The 20,113-nt window shown below is 37.2% G+C and overlaps 2 protein-coding genes across 6 annotated transcripts in view; one reads left to right on the top strand and one right to left on the bottom strand.

The window, feature by feature from the left end:
- ICA1L (islet cell autoantigen 1 like) overlaps positions 1–9,340 on the top strand; it is a 50,334-nt gene extending 40,994 nt beyond the window's left edge. For 3 of the 5 annotated variants that reach the window (XM_066346139.1, XM_066346143.1, XM_066346140.1), the window contains exons 11-12: positions 2,323–2,412; positions 6,485–9,340. In XM_066346139.1, coding sequence (XP_066202236.1) covers positions 2,323–2,412; positions 6,485–6,600 — 206 coding nt within the window. In that variant the 3' untranslated portion in view covers positions 6,601–9,340. The remainder of the gene's footprint in view (positions 1–2,322; positions 2,413–6,484) is intronic. The other 2 variants (XM_066346141.1, XM_066346142.1) reach the window with 2 other exon arrangements.
- A 5,798-nt stretch (positions 9,341–15,138) lies between these two features.
- FAM117B (family with sequence similarity 117 member B) overlaps positions 15,139–20,113 on the bottom strand; it is an 89,256-nt gene continuing 84,281 nt past the window's right edge. The window contains exon 8 of the mRNA XM_066345491.1: positions 15,139–18,854. Coding sequence (XP_066201588.1) covers positions 18,536–18,854 — 319 coding nt within the window. The 3' untranslated portion in view covers positions 15,139–18,535. The remainder of the gene's footprint in view (positions 18,855–20,113) is intronic.

The following is a 20,113-nucleotide window of genomic DNA, read 5'->3' on the forward strand; positions in this document are numbered from 1 at the left end:
ACATGTCATATCAGTGGCCCAATTGTTATATTGACTCACTGATTCATTCACCCCTATGAATTTCTGCTCTTTCTCCTTAACTTGCCACATCTCTAGCAGCACTGGATTCTTCTCTTACTATCTGGCAATACAATCTCAACAATATTTCTTCACCACTCAGAACATGTGTTCTGGCCCCTGCCTGCAGATTGACAGGGTATTTCCATGTAATAGCTGAGGCAGTTGATACTTAGTGTCTAAGTGTCTTGCTTAAGGTCCTCAGGTAGTTTAAGGTTAAGAGGAAGCCAGAATCTGGTTTCCTGCCTGCCAGAACAGGACTTTTTCTACTCTACTAGCCTCTCCTTGTTTGCTGCTTCTGCTCCTGTGATGTAGACCAGGAAACTGAACTGCCCTGAGAGTTAAAAACTATCTTCTAGGAACCCCAAATAATATCTTGGACCTCAAATTATCTTTTCTATACAGGGAAGGTAGTAGCAGGACAATCTAATTTACTTTCTAGTGCTGTTTTTTAAAAATAATTTTTTAATACTGCTGTTTTAATTATAGCATAAGTGATTTCATGTAACAACAAACATTTCCATTACCAACAGAATATTTATAGTGAACTTTTTAATTACTCCATAGTCACATTTATCCACCATAATCAACTTAATGCCTACCTTACTGTTTCTACTTTTTCACTTTAAAGATAATGCTGCAATAAACATAATCATGCATGTAATTTTTCCCTCAGTTTAATTATTTCCTTATATTTCTAATACTGGGATTACTGAGTCCAAGGGTATAAACATAATTATTGCTTTCAGGAGTCTAATTGTCAAATCTATTTCCTCTTTTCCTGACTCCTTAGGACTTCTCTTTTTATGCCTTATTCTTTTGCAATTGTTTTTTGGGGTTTTTTTTTTTGTATTTTTCTGAAGTGAGAAGCTGGGAGGCAGAAGGACAGACTCCTGCATGCACCTGACCGGGATCCACTGGCATGCCCACCAGGGGGCGATGCTCTGCCCATCTGGGGCATTGCTCCTTTGCAACTGGAGCTTGCATGCCATCTGCAAGCACTCAAGGTGCCATTCTATCACCTAAGGCGTAGGCCATGGAGCCATCCTCAGCACCGGGCCAACTTTGCTCCAATGGAGTCTTGGCTGTGGGAGGGGAAGAGAGAGAGAGAAAGGAGAGGGGGAAAGGGTCAAAAAGCAGACAGGTGCCTCTACTATGTGCCAGGCCAGTAATCGAACCCAGGACTGCTACATTGCCGGGCCAACGCTCTACCGCTGAGCCAACTGGCCAAGGCTCATTTGCAATTGTTAAAAAAAGAAAGAAGGCCCTGGCCTGTTGGCTCAGCGGTAGAGCGTCGGCCTGGCATGCGGAGGTCCCGGGTTCGATTCCCGGCCAGGGCACACAGGAGAAGCGCCCATCTGCTTCTCCACCCCTCCCCCTCTCCTTCCACTCTGTCTCTCTCTTCCCCTCCTGCAGCTGAGGCTCCATTGGAGCAAAAGATGGCCCGGGCGCTGGGGATGGCTCCTTGGGCTCTGCCCCAGGCGCTAGAGTGGCTCTGGTCGCGACAGAGTGACGCCCTGGATGGGCAGAGCATCGCCCCCTGGTGGGCGTGCCGGGTGGATCCCAGTCGGGTGCATGCGGGAGTCTGTCTGACTGCCTCCCCGTTTCCAGCTTCGGAAAAATACAAAAAAAAAAAAGAAAGAAAGAAAAGACTTGTATATTTAGTCATGCGCCCTTTAAAGATGGATGGGAAAACATTCTGAAAAGTTCATCATTAGGCAATTTCATTGTGCAAACATCATAGAGTGCACTTACACAAACCTAGACAGTATAGCCTGCTACTATAAATGTATGTGCTAGACTTTTATACCACCGGCAGTGCAGGTTTGTTTACAGCAGCATCACACAAATACAAGTAATGCATTGCACTGTTGTGTATGCATTGCACTGTTGTGTTAAGATGGCATTATGAATTTTTCAGCTCCATTATGTTATGGGACCACTGTTGTAAATGTGGTCTGTCATTGGCCAAATTGTTATTATGTAGTGCATGACTGTTATTTCAAAACCACTTTGAAAAAATGTAAGGAAGTCTAATCTAACTCTAGCTGGAACTAAATTTAGATTATTTGAATAAAATACATAATTGCAGATACATTTTAAGTGTTTTATACCTCTTATAGTGTAGAATCTTACCCTGGTATGAAGATTGGAGGACTTATAAATATTTTTACCTTTTCTTTTATTTTTACCTTTTCTTTGTTTTTCTGAAGCTACTTTCCTATTTGATTAACAATGGATAATCGATTACTTCCTTCCCCCCAGGATGGGCCTCCAAAGGGAGATTAGATCTTCCTCTTTCACAGGTTGATAACCAGCCAGTGCCTTCACAGAGTCCAAAGAAATTAATGAAATGTAAGTTATTTATATTTTTGCTATCATATTAACAGTACAATTTAGATTTAGAAAAAGATGACTTTAGTCTTCACCTCATATTGTCCATAAAATTTTTTTTATAAATAATGAATTAAAATGAAAGCTATGCCCTGGCTGAGTGACTCAGCGGATAAGGTGCCAGCTCGGTGTGCCAGAGATTGCAGGTTCAACCCCCAGGGCACGTATGAGAAGCATTCAGTGAGTACACAACTAAGTGGAACAACTAAGTGAAAGAGTTCATGCTTCTCCCCCTCCCCCCCAAGTCTCTCTCTCAGACCAATGGGAAAAAAAAAAGAAAACTGTACCTGGATATCCCTCACCATAGAACTGAATAGAAATTTGTGAGCTTGTCCTAGTTAACTAAATTCTGTACTTTCATTGTTTCATATTTTGTGTTAAGGTTTATAATGGATAATACCGTTGGGGATAGAAGATGTTCTTTGATTACAGGATACCTATTGACAAATAATGCATTCAAGCACTCACTGGCATAGGACCTAGTAACTGCTAGCATATTGAGTACTTACCTTATTGACCTCTGCCGAGCTGCTACATGTTGTTTTTACCAAGTAGGGTTTACACAGAAATAGACACACTCTGTCTTGCAGAATTTTAGATACATATTAATCTTAGTCACTGATGTTGATTTTTTTTACAACTTTTTTAATCAGAAAGAATTTCAAACATACAGAAATGTTGCATAATTGAAAATACCACAAAGAACACCTGTATACCCATTACCCAGATTCGCCTGTTAAGAGTTTTATCCCATTTGCTTTATGCAGGCCTCTTTGTAGTATTTATTTCTGAATCAACTGAGGATGCTGTGTACATCATGGCCATTTGTCCCTAAATACTTGTTTGTGTTTCCTAAGAACAGGTATAATCTCTTGCACAACCACAATATGATTATAAACTTGAGAAATTTAATGTTAACATAATACTTTTCTAGAATCTGCCATGTATTTGTATTCTGGTTTTGTGACTTGACCCAGTAATGTCCTTTATAGCACTTTCTCCCTCTGGTACAGCAAGTCTAGGGTTATGTATTATATTTATTTGCCATATCTCTTTAGCCTATTTTAATTTATACAGCTTTGAAACATTTATAGCTTTTAAAACATTTTTAGATGTGGGCATTTTCATAGAATATTATAGTCCCTCTGTTCTACTTTTTGTTCTTATTAGAATGCTTATTCCAATTTTAGCTGAAGTGTCCACATGATTAAATTCAGGTATTCATTCTTTTTCTGCACTTATTTTTTAATTTAAAATTTAACTATAGTCTATATATACATTAGTTTCAGGTATACAGTATATTGATTTGACATTTTTATACCTTACCATGTGATCACTGCACTAACTCTAGTAACCATCTGTCACCATGCAAACTTATCACAATGTTATTTACTGTATTCCTCTTCACCTTTTTCACCTAGCCTTCTACCCCCTCCTATCTGGTAAGAATTCTTTTCATCTGTTTCCAGGAGTCTGTTTTTGTTTTATGTTTTTAGATTCTACATATAGGTGAAACCATATGATATTTGTCTTTCTCTGTCTGACCTAGTTCATTTAGCATAATACCCTCTAGTTCCACCCATGTTGTCACATATGGCAAGATTTCATTTTTTATAGCTGCATAATATTCCAGTTTGTATATATTATATATATCTCACATCTTCATCCATCCATCTATCAATGAACACCTAGATTGCTAATATATCTTAGCTATGGAAAATAATGCTGCAATGAATATAGATGTGCATGTATTTTTTTAAAATTATAACTACCAGAAATGGAATTGCCAAGTCACATGGTAGATTTTTAGTTTTTTGAGGAATCTCCATACCGTCTTCCGTAGTGGCTACACCCGTTTGCAGCCCACCAACAGTGCAGAATGGTTCCCTTTCCTCTACATCCTCTCCAAAACATTACTTGTTGACCTTTTTATATCCATTCTGACTGCTGTGAGGTGCTATCTCATTGCGATTCTGACTTGCATTTCTCTCATCAGTTATCTGGAGCATCTTTTCATGTCTGTTGACCATCTGTATGTCTTCTTTGGAGAAATGTTTTTTCATGTTCTCTGACCATTTATTCATCAGATTGTTTTTGTTATTGAGTTGTATGAGTTCCTTATATATTTTGGATATCAAACCATTATTGGATAAATCATTGGTGAGTATCTTCTAATCTAATTAGTTGATGGCTTTTGCTGGGAAGAAGCTTTTTAGCTTTAGGATGTCCCATATGTTTACTTTTGCTTTTGTTTCCCTTGCTCGAGAGGATATATCCAAAATAAGTATTACTCAACCTGATGTAAAATATATACTACCTATGTTTTCTTCTAGGAGTTTTATGGTTTCAGGCCTTACGTTTAAGTCTTTAACCCATTTTGAGTTTATTTTTGTTATATAAGAAAGTGGTCCAGCTTCATTTTTTTGCATCTGTCCAATTTTCCCAATTCTACTTGTTAAAGAGACTGTTGTTACTCCATTGTATATTCTTACCTTCTTAGTTGTATATTAGTTGACTATAAAAGGAAGGTTTATTTCTGGACTGTATTCTGTTCCATTGATATTTGTGTCTGTTTTTTGGCCAATACCATACTGTTTTGATTATTATAGCTGTAGTCTAGTTTGAAATCAGAGAGCATGGTATCTTCTACTTTGTTCGTTCTTAAAATTGCTGGCTATTTGTGGTCTTTTGTTATTCCATATAAATTTTAGGGTTTGTTCTAGTTCTTATAAGAATGTCACTGGTATTTTGATAGGAATTGCTTTGACTCTGTAAATTGTTTTGGATAGTATGGACATTATAATGATATTAATCCTTCCAATCATGAGCACAGTGTATCCTTTCACTTATTTGTCCTCTTCAATTTATTTCTTCAGTGCCTTATAGTTTTCAGACTATAGATCCTTTACCTCCTTAGTTAAATTTATTCATAGGTATTTTATTCTTTTGATGCAATTGTCTGTAGGATTGTTTTCTTAATTCCTCCTCATATAAAAATAGTCAATAATAGCCTGACCAGGTGGTGGCGCAGTGGATAGAGTGTCGGACTGGGATGTGGAAGGACCCAGGTTTGAGACCCTGGGGTTGCCAGCTTAAGCGCAGGCTCATCTGGTTTGAGCAAGGCTCACCAGCTTGAGCCCAAGGTCGCTGGCTCGAGCAAGGGGTTACTTGGTCTGCTGAAGGCCCACGGTCAAGGCACATATGAGAAAGCAATCAATGAACAACTAAGGTGTCACAACTTGCAACGAAAAACTAATGATTGATGCTTCTCATCTCTCTGTTCCTGTCTGTCTGTCCCTGTCTATCCCTCTCTCTGACTCTTTCTGTCTCTCTAAAAAAAATTTAAAAATTAAAAAAATGTAAAAAAAATAGTCAATAATATTGTAACAACTATGTATTGTGTCAGATGGTTACTAGACTTATTAGGGTGATCTCTTCACAAATCACTATGTTGTATACCTGAAAGTAATATAGTATTGTATGTGAACTGTAATTGAAAATTAAATTTGCCTGACTGTGGTGGCGCAGTGCATGGAGCATTGACCTGGACTGCTGAGGTCAAGGTATATATGAGAAGCAACTACTACAAGTTGATGCTTCCTGCTCCTTACCCCCTTTCTTTTTCTCTCTTTCCTCTCTCTAAAATCAATAAATCTTTTAGAAATTGAAAAAAGAAAAATAAATTTAAAAAAATATATACAAAATTTGTGAGGTGCACATGAAAAAGACATGAAACACTATAAATCAAATGACTACTGTTGAGTGTGTTATAAAAGGATCAGGGGGATGCCCCCTTATGTTAATATTTTAATAACATTGCTTTTAGAATAAATATTTTAAGCACTAAGTTTATAAATGTAATTTTCTACTTTGTAGGAACAAAGATTACTTTTACTTTTGAAACTTATCTGAGTCTTGTATAAATTACCTTAGTGTTTCTCAGAACACTTTAAAATTACAAAAATGGTACAATAATGTGATTTTAAAAAATCTGAAACTCAGTGTGTTTGTGTGTGTTGTTGTTTTTTAATAGCTCCCAACCGTGGTAACCAAGACATGTCAGCCTGGTTAAATCTGTTTGCAGACATGGATCCACTTTCAAACCCAGATGCTATTGGACACTCAGATGATGAACTTCTTAATGCTTGACTGAAGTTCTGATGTCACTTCAGTGGTGTTGAGACATCAATTTTGCGACATATTGCCTTTGTGGAAAGGAGTTTATATTGTAATCCATACACAAAAGCATTATTTGTGAATATAACACTTGTCAGCCAACTTTAGACATGGTAAGAATCAGTTTAAGTGGACTTGTCTCTCTAATGTCTTGAATTTGCAGCAGTTGATAAGTGGAAAATGTTAGAAACTATTTAGTTTGAAATACATAACAAAATTTATTTTGAAGTAGCGGCTAGGAAGAATTCTACCGATAAGGAGTTAGGCTTATTTATTTGGAAAGCCTTTTTTATGTAAGTTGTCTTGCTGTCTGTGAGAATTCATGTGGATAAAGGACAGCATGTAAATTGGGTTGTGGTTTAGGGCTGGTTTTTAAATAAAATGGCAGCAAGGAGAAATTTCTGTTATGGAAAATAGCGCTAGAGCTAGACCAGTTTTGTCTTCAGTTAGAAAGGTACAATAGGATTTGAGAACTCAATTTGTTTTAATAAAATCACAGAAAATTTGGTGTTTGTTTTCCCCACTTAGAGACTAAAAAGTATTACTTAATTTTTTTCCTTCATAGAATATCATGGACACCCCTCAATCCATTATCAAATTTTCATGGGAAAGTAGCAGGATGATTTATTTGCTAAGTCCATCCTTTGTAGAAATAGAAAAATCTCTTTCTTTACCATAAACCACAAGATTTCCAGACCCATTGCAACTGTATATGTTATATTTTTCCTGAAAAGGAAGGGAGGACACTCCCTAATCAACTGACAATAGTATTCCTCAAATTACCCAGCAACTTCTATATGAATGAGGTAGAAATTCTAAACACCTTATCCTTATACATATTTGCATACTTATATTTCTTGATATGTTTTAACGCAGAATATTTCCTGCCAGAGTTAAAGAAAGTTGATCAGTAAGGGAGCGCCTTATTTTTCCACTTTTTCCTCTAGCTGGGTGATAACATCTGTCGCTCTATTTGTTTACTAGGGAAAAACTGTTAACCTATAGAGGGTTTTGAATCTAAGTACTAGAGGGAAGGATATTTAATTGAAATTAGTGTAAGCCAATGAAAACATAGCCACTGTATTCCCATATCAATCATTCAATTTCCTGGTCTTTTTTTTGTCCACCCTCTAGTTCTGAGGCAGTCCTACAGGTGTGTTATTTTTGTCATCCGGACCATTGCATATCTATAGGACATTTTATCTTAGCTGTTCACAGTAGTTTCGGTGTGCTCTCAGCTTTAAAACCTTACTTATTATTTATAAGAGAACTGCATGTAATGCCTGAGTCATTGTATAAACCAGAGTAGGTAAAATGCAGCCCACCTCCAATCCATAGCAGTCTGGCCTAACTACAATCTGAACTGCGTATGAGCTCTAAAAAAACCCTACTACAATGGCCAGGTACTGCATAGGCTGGGAAGACCTTATCCTGAAGGTCAAAAACACGGACCTAAGAAAGGTATGAAGTCTTTCCTTGAAATCTTCTCACATGCTTACTATGCTGTCCCTTCAGAAGTATTTTTTTAAACTTTTTTATTCAGTGAAATTTCCTGGAATGTAATACTTTGTTCTGCCAAGATTGAATCACCAAGAGTTATGATTATGATTCACAATCTTAAATTCTGTATTCATGGTGACTCTACTCTCAATTTTGAGTACTCAGAAAATGCTGACTTTGTCTTTTTTGTCATTTGTCTCCTAACTTATTTTACTAATGCATTATTTCAAATACATTTATCTCCCTCACACACAAAGCAGTCCCTGTTATCTCATATAAACAAAGACACCATAACATAGAGGAAAACCACTGGTTTCTCCAAGCCAGGAGCCTGAGTCCCAGATTATGAGTGTGAAGGGATACTGCTCTCCATTTTTTAAGAGCAAAGTTTATCAAAAAAGAAAAGAAACAAAACATAAAAGGAGTTGTTATGTGTCTCTTAACATTTTCTCTTTCAATACAGGGTATGTAGTTGCCCATTTAACCCAAATACAACATTAAGTGCTTTATAGCAAGTCTAGTTATAACTTCAGCAAATTTTAACAACTTGTTCATTTTTGAGGAGCACACTGAGAACTTTGGTATTAAAATGAAGGTAATCATTCATATTTTCTCAAGATTAGTTATTCGAAGCTCATTCATTAATTTAGAGGCCAGAAACAGAAATGCGGCTATTATTAAACCTAGATTGCTAATAAAGAAAACCAACCACATATTCAGTAAGGAATGAAGGAAAGGGCAGAACACACACAGAGAACAGTTGCTATTTGTCTAAATCTAGATCAACCACTGAATGAAAGTAAGTTAACCTTAACCAAGGGTAGGCTGAGAACAACTTTTAAAATAAACGGTTGCTTTTCATATTAAATGGGGAAAAATACCTATCATCTTCTACCTTTTAATACCAAATAAGAATGCACTGAACCTTAGATAAGTCCCAGAACTAAAATTTGCCTAATCTTTCTACAACTACTTTACAAGAAGGTCAGGAATGCCAGGGCATATTTGAGATCAGATAGGTGTGACTTTGTATTTTTTAAAATATTTCATTAATTATAAAACATAGCTGATATGGTTAGAAACAAACTGTCTTTTTACAAAATAGGTTCCAGTATCTGTACAATAAAAAAGTGTTTGTATTTCAACTATGGATATTTATTTCACCTAAATATCTTTATAGACTATGGAAATGAGGAGGTCTTACAGCATAAGAGCAAATGAAGTTTGAGCTTCTTTTAACCAACCAAGATTACAAGATGCATAAATGAAAAAACTTTATATCCTAAGGTACTCAATATAAATCCAATTATTGTTTCCCTATTTCAAAACTTGAGTTTTACCTTAGGACTATACTAGTGACAAGGTAGTTTGAATTTATATATACACACACACACACCACAGAATGAAAATAAAACTCGGGCTATTAATATCATTGTGAGATGGACTCTAATTTACTTCTTATACAAGGGATACTGTAAGATATGGGAAATAACAATATGTGTTCTTTGTATAGATATTCTCAGTAACAAAATACAAACTATCAAAAATTTGGGCCCAGAAGCAATTAATCAATGAAATACAATCTATAGTATTTAATCCCATTTCTTGATTTAAAAAAAAAGAATTGATCCAGTGCATTGCATTTCCTTACCTTGAGCAATAAAGCAGCCCCAGAGTCTTTGAATATAAAAATTAAACTATGAAGGAAATAAAAGCTTTCAAGTATTAACTCAGTATTGAAATGCATTAATGCATTCATGCATAATACATACAATACAATATGTACGTTGTTTAAATAGGCAAAGAAAACCTATGAAACAGTATGGGAAGAAAAATGTTTGTTGGTCCAGATGGGTCATATCCATACGCCCAACATAAAATATCTTCTGCCACCTTTTATGTGCCATTCAGGAGACTAAAGATTTCAATAAAAACTGTCCTTGTTGGTAAAGTGAAGACATGGTTCTTCACTCAGTGTTGTAAAAATAAACTGTTTCGTGTCCAAAGTGTAAATACAAAAAGGCCTATATAGATAAAGATCTGGGTAGTGTTAACAGGTAAAATTTTGATGTGCATTGTTTTTACATTAAAGAAAGTTTCCTTTTTCCCATTTTAAAGTAATACCCAAAAGTCTGAAAAACACTAAGAAGTAGAAAATCATCCACAGCCCTATCATCCAGGAATAACCACTGTTAACATTCTATATTATTTTGTATTGCCTTTGAGTTCACATCTGATTTAAATTGTGATCCAGGTGATTTTTTTATGTTTTCTCTGTCAGAAATGGGCATACCAAATTATTGAGACTGAAGAAATTATTTTGTAAGTCTTCTCAAAGTCAGGTTAAAAAAGAACACCAAAAATGTGATTGAAGTCCCTTTTTGCATCTCTAAAAGATGTGCTCCCCAAATTAAAAATGTTTCTCTTGAATTTTTATAGCCTTAGCAACATTAAAACCCAGAGAGCTTGAGGGTTAGTATCACTAACTTGCTTGGTCAGGAACTGTGTCTAACCAGCTTACTCTGTCTTCGCCCTGTGAACCAAGCTGCCAGCAGTTGAAGCAGTGAAGTCCACAAAGGAGAACAAACAGGGCCATGGCCCAATGACACATAATCTGCAATGATACCAAAACCTCTGTTTTATTAACATCACTGTTACAGCAGAACTCCACAGCAGTAAAGCTTTGTGGTTAAGTTTGGGTTTTATAGTCAGTCTTTGTTCAAGGCCAGACTTTGACATTTCCCAGATGTATTACCATGGATATATTAATCTAATTCCAATTTTATTATCTATAAGGCAGTAAAAATAGCAGTACCTGGCTTCACAGGGTTATTGTAAAGATTATGCTAAACAGTAACATATAAAGTGTCTGGCACTTGTTAAGCTATCAGTAAGTGTTACCTATTTTTATGATTTCAGCTCAACAACTTTGACTATATATTATATTTTACAAACTAAAATGAATTCTATGGGACCATCTTCTATGACCAAAAACTTTTGGCTTTTCTAGCAATGAATGAATTTATCTAACAAAAGGAGATTCCAGTTTTGTTAGTTAAGCTATTTTCATGTTCATTGCCTATTTAACTGACAACACTATCACAGCACTTCATTACATAAATAGGAAAACTGAGGTTCAAAGAGATGACTCCTTTATCCAATTCCCCATGCACAGTTATTAAGCTGCAGAGCCAGAATTAGTACCCAAATTGTGGTCCTAAGACACATCTGTATCTCCTCTGGATCACCCCAGTCATCTAAAAAATAACTGCTTGCCTGACCTGTGGTGGTACAGTGGACAGAGCATTGACCTAGAATGCTGAGGTCATCAGTTCAAAACCCCAGGCTTGCCCATTCAAGGCACATAAAAGCAGCAACGACTGTGAGTTGATGCTTCCTACCCCTTCCTTCCCATTCTCTCGCTTTCCTTTCTCTAAAACCAATAAATGAAATCTTACTATATTTTACAACCTTATAGGAATATGAATATAGTAGTGCATTGCTTAATGATGGGGATATGTTCTGAGAAATGTGTTAGGTGATTCTGTCATTGTGCTAACATCAGAGTGCGCTCACACAAACTTGGGTGGTATGGCTTACTATACACCTGGACTATATGGTATAGCCTATTGCTCCTATGCTACAAACCTATACAGAATGTGACTGTACTGAATACTGTAGGCAATTATAGCACAATGGAAAGCATTCATGTATCTAAACATTGATGAGGAACAATAAAAAATAAATAAAAAATAGAAAACAGTATGCCTGTATAGGGCACTTACCATGAATGGAGCTTGCAGGACCGGAAGCCTCTCTGGGTGAGTCAGTGAGTGGTGAGTGAATGGGAAAGCCTAGGACTTATAGACTTTATAAGCACTGCATACTTAGGCTGCACTAAATTTATAAAACAAGAAATTAAATCAAGCACAAGAGCCTGACCTGTGGTGGCGCAGTGGATAAAGCGTCGACCTGGAAATGCTGAGGTTGTCGGTTGGAAACCCTGGGCTTGCCTGGTCAAGGCACATATGGGAGTTGCTTCCAGCTCCTCCCCGCCTTCTCTCTGTTTCTCCTCTCTCTCTGTTTCTGTCTCTCCCTCTCCTCTCTAAAATGAATAAATAAATCAAGCACAAGAGAAAATGATGCAATCAAAAGACAATAAACAGGAGATGTATGAGGCTGCACATGTAACACAGCATAATGTTTCTTGTTGTTATTTGGTTGTTTTTAAAGTGAGAGGAGGGGCAATAATAGACAGACTCCCACAAATGCCCCAACCAGGATCCACCCAGCAATATACATCTTCGGCTGATGCTTGAATCAACCAAGCTATTCTCAGCACCCGGGACCAACGTTCAAACCAATGGAGCCACTGGCTGTGAGAGGGAAAGGGATGGGGTAAATGGGGTACAGAAAGGGGAAGAGAGCAAATGGTTGCTTCTCATGTGTGCCCTAAGAATTGAACCTGGGATGGTCTGCATACCCGGCTGATGCTCTAGCTACTGAATCAACCAGCCAGGGCCAACACAGCATGTTTTACAACAAACTTATTTTATAGTAGAAAGAGTACACTAAAATATGAGTGTATTTTAGTAAATACATAAACTGGTAACATTGTCATTTATCATTACCAATTATTACGTACTGTACATAATTTTCTGTGCTAAACTTTTATACAACTGGCAGTACAGATTTGTTTATACCAGTACCATCACAAATATAAATAATGCATTGCACTATGACATTACAATGGCTAAGATGTCACTAGGTGATAGGAATTTTCTGGCTCCGTTAAAATCTTATGGGACCACAATCATGCGGTCTGTGACTAACTGAAATGTTATGTGTCACATCACTTGACTATCTCTATATCTAGCAAAATTTTTAATACAAATATAGTCCTTATGTGTGCATATATTTGTTTTCTATTCTGCTTAATTAAGAAAAAAATGTTGGCTGGACCCATTTAATTCAAGACCTCTAAACAGTTTTAAAAACACTGAATCAAAGAGATACAGAGGCTATTTATCATACCGTGTTTAATTAGAAGTTTAAGTTATTTTAAAAGCATACCTAATCTTAGCAAGGAAAAAAAACTGATATTGATACACAGCAGGTCCTTGGATAACATCCTTTTATTATAATATTGATGAGATCCAATAGGAACTTAACTCTTATTTATATCAATAAACCTATGGTAAAACGGGTTTTAAGTCATTTCACTTAAAATCGCAGAACCTATCAATGACATTGAGGACTTACTGTACATTGCTGGAACACTGCTATAAAGAGTGCTATTAAGTATTTCATACCTGCCCCGGCTAGATACCTTGGTTGTTTCGAGTATCATCTCAACACTGAAGATGTGAGTTCAATCCCTGGTCAGGGCACATACAGGAAACAGATCAATATTTCTGTCCCCCCACTCTCTCTAAAATCAGTAAGGAAATTAAAAAAGTATTTAACATCCATTAAAAGAAACTGAAGGGAAAGGTTCATTATAGACGTAAGAACTGTTTTTGTACATTTAATACTAATAAATTTGAGATCTAAATTTGTTCTTTTATTTTTTGTTTGTTTTACAGAGACAGAGTCAGAGAGAGGGATAGACAGGAATGGAGAGAGATGAGAAGCATCAATCATTAGTTTTTCATTGCGACACCTTAGTTGTTCATTGATTGCTTTCTCATACTGTGCCTTGACTGCGGGCCTTCAGCAGCCCAAGTAACCTCTTGCTCGAGCCAGCGACCTTGGGTCCAAGCTGGTGAGCTTTGCTCAAACCAGATGAGCCCATGCTCAAGCTGGAGACCTCGGGGTCTCGAACCTGGGTCCTCGGCATCCCAGTCCGACGCTCTATCCACTGCGCCACTGCCTGGTCAGGCTAAATTTGTTCTTTCCAACCTCTTTATAGGTAGAAGGAAAAGACAGAAAAACAACGGGAAAAAATTTAAGCCAGTTTGAGATTCTATGCATTTGATGTTGTTAAATGTAATATATATGTATTAGTTATCCCCAAATTCTGGTTAACTTTTTTCACCCAAAATAATTTTTTACGAAGTAATTTTGTGACTACTATTTATAACTGATAGGCATGGTGACATTTTAAACTTCACTCAAAAGGCGTCCCTGCTTTCTAAGTAGTGATACTACATGTAGTCGTTACTGGGGCATATCTGACTAGTCCTACTGTGCATAGACTAAACCCCTTAGCCTAACCCACACTCACAAACAAAAGATGGTTTATCAAGAATGAATTACCGCCTGACCAGGTGGTGGTGCAGTGGGTAGAGCGTCGAACTGGGATGTGGAAAGACCCAGGTTCGAGACCCAAGGTCGCCAGTTTGAGCGCGGGCTCATCTGGTTTGAGCAAAAGCTCACCAGCGTGGACCCAAAGTCGCTGGCTTGAGCAAGGGGTTAACTCGGTCTGCTGAAGGCCAACGGTCAACGCACATATGAGAAAGCAATCAATGAACAACTAAGGTGTCACAATGAAAAACTAATGATTGATGCTTCTCATCTCTCTCCGTTCTTGTCTGTCTGTCCCTATCTATCCCTCTCTCTGTCTCTGTTAAAAAAAGAGAAAAGAATGAATTACCAAAACAAAAGCGTGAAAAAACCTCTTACTGTATTTCAGCATGAAATTGCCCTGGGTAAATCTCTTAAACTGTTGAAATACTGAATTGTAAACATATACGTATATCCTCCAGGGTGCAGATCAGGTACTTTAAGTTCTGGAGCAAGGAGGAAGCAAGGAAGTAATAATTTGTGAAAAAGAATATACTAATTATAAGTTAATTCAGGCTAGAAGAGTATGAAAAATCTGAATTTGAGGCAACATTCATAAAAGGACACAGGGAAAAACTCTCAAGAACAGACTTTATTTTTAACATAAAAGTTCTGTTTTCTTGTGAGGCAGCAACAAGTGTTCAGATACAGGGAATACAGTTAAGTACATAGTAACAATATTTACCACCATTGGAATGCTGTTTTGGGAGAATTTTGTTAAAAAACCAAAATTTTAAAAGTTGCATTTAAAAAAGATTTACAGTTTCAACAGAGATGATAGACTTTTAAAAAAACATAAATTATATTCTTCAACAAGATTGTATAAACAAAATATTGTTCAGGGAAGCTCTGCTCATCATTAATTTAGGAAGAGTAAAACTTAAACCTTAAAGTGCAGAGTTAAGTATTCTCAGCTTAATGCAAATTCAGCACTTCCACTGGTCTGGTTTTGAGACTTCAAAATTCCTAGCATTAAGGAATGAATCTTAAGTTTAGAATAGTAAAGTTAAATTCAGTAGTAGCAATTTTTCTTTTGTTTCCTTTAACAAAAAAAAAAAAATCTTGACAACCCAGTCCTAATCTCGGACATATACAAAGCTGTAAATTCTGTCATTTTTTTATACCTTCAAATAAAAGCGAACCATTTTAAAAAGAAGCCTTTCTTGTTGCCAGTTAGTCCACAGGTAGCAATAGCACCTTCTAAAAGCTGATCTGCCTTGTCATAAATGTAAGAAATATTTTAAACAAAATGAAGACTCTAGATAAAAAATAATTTTGGCATCCATATTCATAATATTAGCCAAAAGGGAAAAACAAGTATTTTTAAAATATAATTGCTCACAATAGTCATGACAAGCAATAGACTTTGTTGTGGTATAAAAAAAATGTAAATTTGCATGTTTTTATCACAAGAAATTAAGGGTAAAAAAATAACAAGACTGACAAAGTGAATACCCACAGAACAGCTCCTTTTGCTATTCATGCCATCTGTTTCTTTTACTGCAATGGAAATATTTAAAATAAAAAAATTTTAAATATATTCTCATTGAAGTTATTCTAATTAACTTACTTCCTATAGTCTTCTATAGAAAAACAAGAATTATGGAATGTAATTTTAAAAAGCATTATGCATTTTATTGAGACCCATTTAAAAAAAACAAACACCTGTGAACTAAGAGTTAAATAAAGCTAAATGGACCTATGGTTAATATTTTTTCAAGACTTCGACAAAGTTCATTATGTTTAAAAATTAGCCCTTTGGCACTGGCAGTTAGAGTGGTTTGTACCTTGTACCTTTTTTTTCCTTCTTCAAATCTCAGGCTCTATTTCTACCAAACCCAGGGGATCTGCTTGGTTGCCATACAATTCATTTACCTACAAATTCACATTCTCCTTACAATCCAAACATTACAAGTTCCACTTATAAGACTGTGTAGATAATAAATCTAAGCTTGTTCTCTCATTCCTATTTAAAATTACTTTAGATTAAGGATATAGGAAACTCTACAGAAAAAATGTGAATTAGACAAACATGCACAGGAGTAAAAGGAAAAACTTTACAAAGTGGCATTCTAGTTGTAAAATACCCCTGGCAACGTGGGGATGGAGAGATAGAAGAAAGTTAAGTGTAAGGCAAAGAAAAGAACACAGACTTCAGAGAACTCAGGTAATCCAAAAACTGAGGTGTTTTTTTAATCTTGTTAACTTCCCCTTCCTACCATTCCCATTAACTCACCTGATTTTCAGTTTTACCTTTTCCTTACTTCTGATAGAGCAGTTCTCTGTGGTGAAATGATAAGGTCAAAGAATCAATGCTCTCAATAAACCAACCAGAAAATTTAGCTCCTAAATAACTGGGTTTTTACTGATTTAGAAGCCACAATGTGTCCAAGTAAATTAGTTTCAGACAAAAAGAAAGTACCAAAATTCATCGGTCTCAACAACTCACCTGACAGATTTATATATTTAAATTTATCTAACTTTTCTAAATACATCCCCAAGTTAACTTTAACAGGGCATTTTTGATTACTTAGATGTTTTAAAGGTGCATGAGTATAAGAAGTCCTTTCATAAGATATATTGCTACCACTAGGTTTTCTTTGATGGAATATGTCTGGATAATTGACATAGTAACCATCTAAACAGTATCCCTTATACAAGTATTTAATTTTTTCCTCCCTTTAATATGTATAAGAACATTAAATTATTGCATCATAAGGTAGTATATGAAGACCTCAGAAGGATGCTTTTTATCAACAATTTGCTGAAACTCACTTTTTAAAAGAGCTGTCCTTAACTTTACTACCACATACCCAGACATAAAATACTGTTGACATGTGGTATTGGTAGTGACTGTATTAGGATGAACCTAAATCCAAAACTGGGTGGATCTTTTCAAAGGTTCCTGTTGTTTATGCTCCAAAGCTCTCCTTTGCCTGATTTCCCCACTGTGTGGAATGTTGGGAGGGACAACTAGCAAAACCTGTAGGTAAAACGTCTCAGAGCCAACTACCATAAAGGAAATGTCAGTTGCAAGATTCTGTGACTACCGCTATTCAATAGATCACTCCTGGCAAACTACTAACCCTGACCAAATCCACAAGACAACAACATCACGAAAGCAAAGGAGGAAATCCATGCACAGTCAATTTAGGATCTCTTGGGACTATGATACAGTGATGATTAAAGGCAGAATGACATCTGCGGTAAAGGGAAATCATGTGACAAATATTGCACAGAAAACCAAAGGGGCTCCTTACTTCTATCTAGCAATCAACACTGGATAGCTTCCTTTTGGCTCACTGACTTTTAAACCAACTTCCAAAAATGGGTGAGAACATACTAAGCGCTCGTCTCCAGATTACAATTTTTCTGACCACATGGTGAAATGTGTACAAGAGTACTGAAGAAAACAGCAGTTTTACAAATATTTCACCCAAAGCACAAACTTCTGACATCAAAAAAACATAAATCACATAATATACTAATATTGCTTTTTATTTTTTTTAACATATACTTGCTCAATGCATTTACCTATCAATTATTGTTTGGGAGAAGAACATAGTCATGAGATTAAGATTGCTGGGAAAATGTTAACAATCCCTTTGGTCCCAAAGCTGAAAACATCTGAAAAAAAACACACATCTAGAAAGGGAAACAAGAAACTGAGGCCACCAAAGAATCTTTTGAACATCTGTTTGCTACGTTTCAGAAAATGTAACATTGGTATTATAAAATAGTCGTTTTCATATAAAAGATGGTTTCTTGCAGCATCATTCACGTCTCCAGGAATCATATTTGCAGGGGACAGTTTTTTGTTGCATTTTGTTTCTAAAGAAGTTTACTTTGAAAACATAAACCAATGTAATATCAGCCCTCCACATGTAAAGAATGAGACCATTTTTGTTTTAGCCAGCCAGTGCTTTTCGAAAAAGCAGTCTAAGTATTGAGGGTTGGCCTTCATAAGGGGGCAGAGCCATCGGAGGGGCTGCTTTCTTCCAGATGCGGTGCTGTGAGATACCACTGTGGAAAGCTGGAGCGCTTCACAGCCAACTGGAAGCACATGATGCCGTCCCAGTCAAGACTGCCGAGGGAACAATGACTACGCAGCACTAGAAAGAACTTATCCTTCAGCTTCCTCAATTGGTTCTGGTGGTGTGAGTAGAGAGGCTGATGGCATGACTGTACTCGTTCCTCGAGAGACTCGGTCTTGCTCTGTGTTTGTAGACAAGGAGGCCACAGCAATGGGTTGCAGCAGAGTGGTTGTCATGCCAGTGGTGACTGTCAGACTGTGGCCAGAGCCCTTGAGGGTGAGATCTGGTGTGGGAAGGAGTGGCTTGAGGATGCTGACGAGGCAGAAAGCAGAGCCGCTTTTAGGAATGAAATTCACCTTGTTTTTGTCAGGACAATAAAAGGCTGGGATTTCGTGAAGTTGTTTTGGCCTAGACATAGAACAGACAACCCAATACTTTTAAGTCACAGAACACTGGAAGTTCTTTTTTTAAAAAAACAATTAACATAGATACAAAAAAGGGATGCAAAACTCAGGCTATGTCAAAAGCTTCAAATGCAATGGACTAAAGAGGAATTAGACAGGATTCAAAATATGAGTTTCAGAATGCAGAAGGACACCAGTCATGCTGCCGCTTTCAGTTCCCTGGTGAGCCCTGTGCACCATAAAGGTAGCTCAGACTGATGACCAGTGCATCTCAATGAAGATCTAAGATAGCAAATATGAATGAAGACTTAAGCAGCCTTTAGTTTTCTCTTCAAGTGTACTTAAAAATATCTTGGACTGAAATAATTCTCTGAGTTAACCATGATGGTTTTTTGAGTAACATAATAGAAATGTGAAATTAAAATAAAGCTATTGAGGGCCCTGGCCGGCTAGGTCAGCGGTAGAGTGTCAGCCCAGCGTGTGGAAGTCCTGGGTTCGATTTCCGGCCAGGGCACACAGGAGAGGCGCCCATCTGCTTCTCCACCCCTCCCCCTCTACTTTCTCTCTGTCTCTCTCTTCACCTCCCGCAGCCAAGACTCCATTGATGCAAAATTGACCCCAAGCTGAGGACGGCTCCATGGCCTCTGCCTCAGGTGTTACAATGGCTCTGGTTGCAATGGAACAATGCCCCAGATGGGCAGAGCATTGCCCCCTGGTGGGCATGCTAGGTGGATCCCGGTCAGGCCCATGTGGGAGTCTGTCTGTCTGCCTCCCTGCTTCTCACTTCAGAAAAATATTTAGGCCTGACCTGTGGTGGCGCAATGGATAAAGCGTCAACCTGGAAATGCTGAGGTCGCCGGTTCGAAACCCTGGGCTTGCCTGGTCAAGGCACATATGGGAGTTGATGCTTCCAGCTCCTCCTCACCTTCTCTCTCCTCTCTCTCCCCCTCTCTGTCTCTTTCTCTCTCCTCTCTAAAATGAATAAAAAAATTTAAAAAAAAAAGAAAAAAGAAAAATATTTAAAAAACCCAAAAAACAAAAAGAGCTAATGGGCCTGACTGGTGGTAGCGCAATGGACTGAGTGTCTGCCCAGGACACTGAGGGCCCCAGTTTGAAACCCCAAGGTTGCCAGTTAGAGTGTGGGCTTGCCAGTTTGAGCACGGGGTCATTAGCTTGAGCATGGGATCACTGACATAATCCCAAGGTTGCTGTCTTGAGGAAGGGGTCACTGGCTCAGCTTGAGAGTACTCCACCACCCCTCTG

The sequence above is a fragment of the Saccopteryx leptura genome, chromosome 7 (assembly GCF_036850995.1).
Source record: "Saccopteryx leptura isolate mSacLep1 chromosome 7, mSacLep1_pri_phased_curated, whole genome shotgun sequence".
Taxonomy (NCBI): Eukaryota; Metazoa; Chordata; class Mammalia; order Chiroptera; family Emballonuridae; genus Saccopteryx; species Saccopteryx leptura.